Below are 1,681 nucleotides of genomic sequence, written 5' to 3' on the forward strand. Positions count from 1 at the left end.
ACGGGGGCGACACTGAGGGTTGCGATCCGTTGCCGGACACGGAAAAAGACAAAAATAAAAATAATAAAATAAATAAAATAAAAAAAATACTGAGGGTTGCGATCCGTTGCCGGACACGGAAAAAGACAAAAATAAAAAAAATAAAAAAAATAAAATAAAATAAAAAATAAAATAAAAAAAATAAAAAGTGAAAGTATGTGTGTGCAGAAGGGAAGTAGTTGACACTGCACTTGAAAGTCAGAGATCGCTTCAGGAAGGAAGTAACATTTGACTGGGGTCTTGCAGAATGGCAGCAGTTCACTGGGTGGAAGTGGCCATGCATGGTAGAGCCAACAACACGTGTCCAGGCGTGGAGGATGGTGTGCATGGGAACGAGACAGACATTCAGAGTGGCTGGAGCACAGGGTGCATCCAGGGGGTGGACTCAGAGGTAAGGTGAGGCTCAGTGGTAAGCACAGGGCCTTCTAACAAAGGAGTTTGCAGAAGTTCATACTGTAGGCATCAAGGAGCACTGAACAGAACCCTAGAATGCACCTGATTTTTGATGGTTCTCACTCCCTCATATCATCCTCCCCATTTTCCTCGCCTACTGTAGCTCACCCAGCCATATCATGGTTTGGCTGCAAGATGTGTGCACTGCCTGCTTATGAGTTCCACGCATACAGCACAGTGCACCTCAGTGTGGTATTCTGACACTTACTTTAAGACATAAACACTCCACATATGCAAAGACATAAATATTCTAGAACAGATCCTTTCAACCATTTGGTCACTAAACCCAGATTACACTTTTATATCCCAACCCTTCTTATCATCACAAGGAAAAAAATCAGTGGACTCTCTCAAGGAGGCAAGAGGAACAGAACTTGTCACCACCAGCCACTTACTGAGCCGCGATTTTGATGAATTTTTTCACTAGCTGCACTCGCTTGCCCAGCTGGCTACAGAGCAGAATCTCCGTGACCACCCACAGCTGGACTTCATTGCATCTCTGCAGCAGGAGGCTGAGGTTCGCCGTGTGCTCCCCACTTCCCTGTCTGCTGAATGTGAAGTAGATCAGCTCTTGCTGAAAGAAAATATATTTATGCCAGGGTTTGTTTTTATTATTTTAAATTATTCAAAGTAAAGATGATACAAAATTCAGACCATTTTTAAGAGTTACTTCAGGTAGGTATTCCCATATCGTTAATACGTTAACAGAGAATATAGCAAATAATACATTAAATTCAAAGTAACTTATTTTTAGTTTTAGAGATGCCTCATTCAATAATGTTCACCTGGAATTCTTACATAAAAGTAATTATTTGGAATGTAAGGAAGATATCTTTATATGAAAATCTAAGACCTTCTAAAATTTCAATCACAGGTCAAATGGAATCCCCAAACTTTCCAAACCTGTTATGTTGGAAAATTCAAGTGAAAATGAATACCAGTACTACTAGTATTTGTTAAGGTGCACATCAGACCCTTACAGATCCATTCTCTAAGAAAATGGTCCTCAAATTTCAGCATGAATCAGGATTGCCCGGAGGACTATTAAAGCACAGATTGCTGGACCCCACCCCTAGAATTTCTGCAGATCTGTGGAGGGGCCAAAAATGTGCATTTTTAACAAGTTCTCAAGTGGTGTTGGTGATGCCAGTCTCGGTACCTGCTCATTGAGAACCACTGATATAAGATA

General features: G+C 41.0%; 1 protein-coding gene across 1 annotated transcript in view; it reads right to left on the reverse strand.

The window, feature by feature from the left end:
- RAPGEF5 (Rap guanine nucleotide exchange factor (GEF) 5) overlaps positions 1-1,681 on the reverse strand; it is a 127,249-nt gene that overhangs the window by 30,047 nt on the left and 95,521 nt on the right. The window contains exon 14 of the mRNA XM_008588925.1: positions 888-1,066. Coding sequence (XP_008587147.1) covers positions 888-1,066 — 179 coding nt within the window. The remainder of the gene's footprint in view (positions 1-887; positions 1,067-1,681) is intronic.

This window comes from Galeopterus variegatus, unplaced genomic scaffold, assembly GCF_000696425.1.
Source record: "Galeopterus variegatus unplaced genomic scaffold, G_variegatus-3.0.2 Scaffold5107, whole genome shotgun sequence".
NCBI lineage: Eukaryota > Metazoa > Chordata > Mammalia > Dermoptera > Cynocephalidae > Galeopterus > Galeopterus variegatus.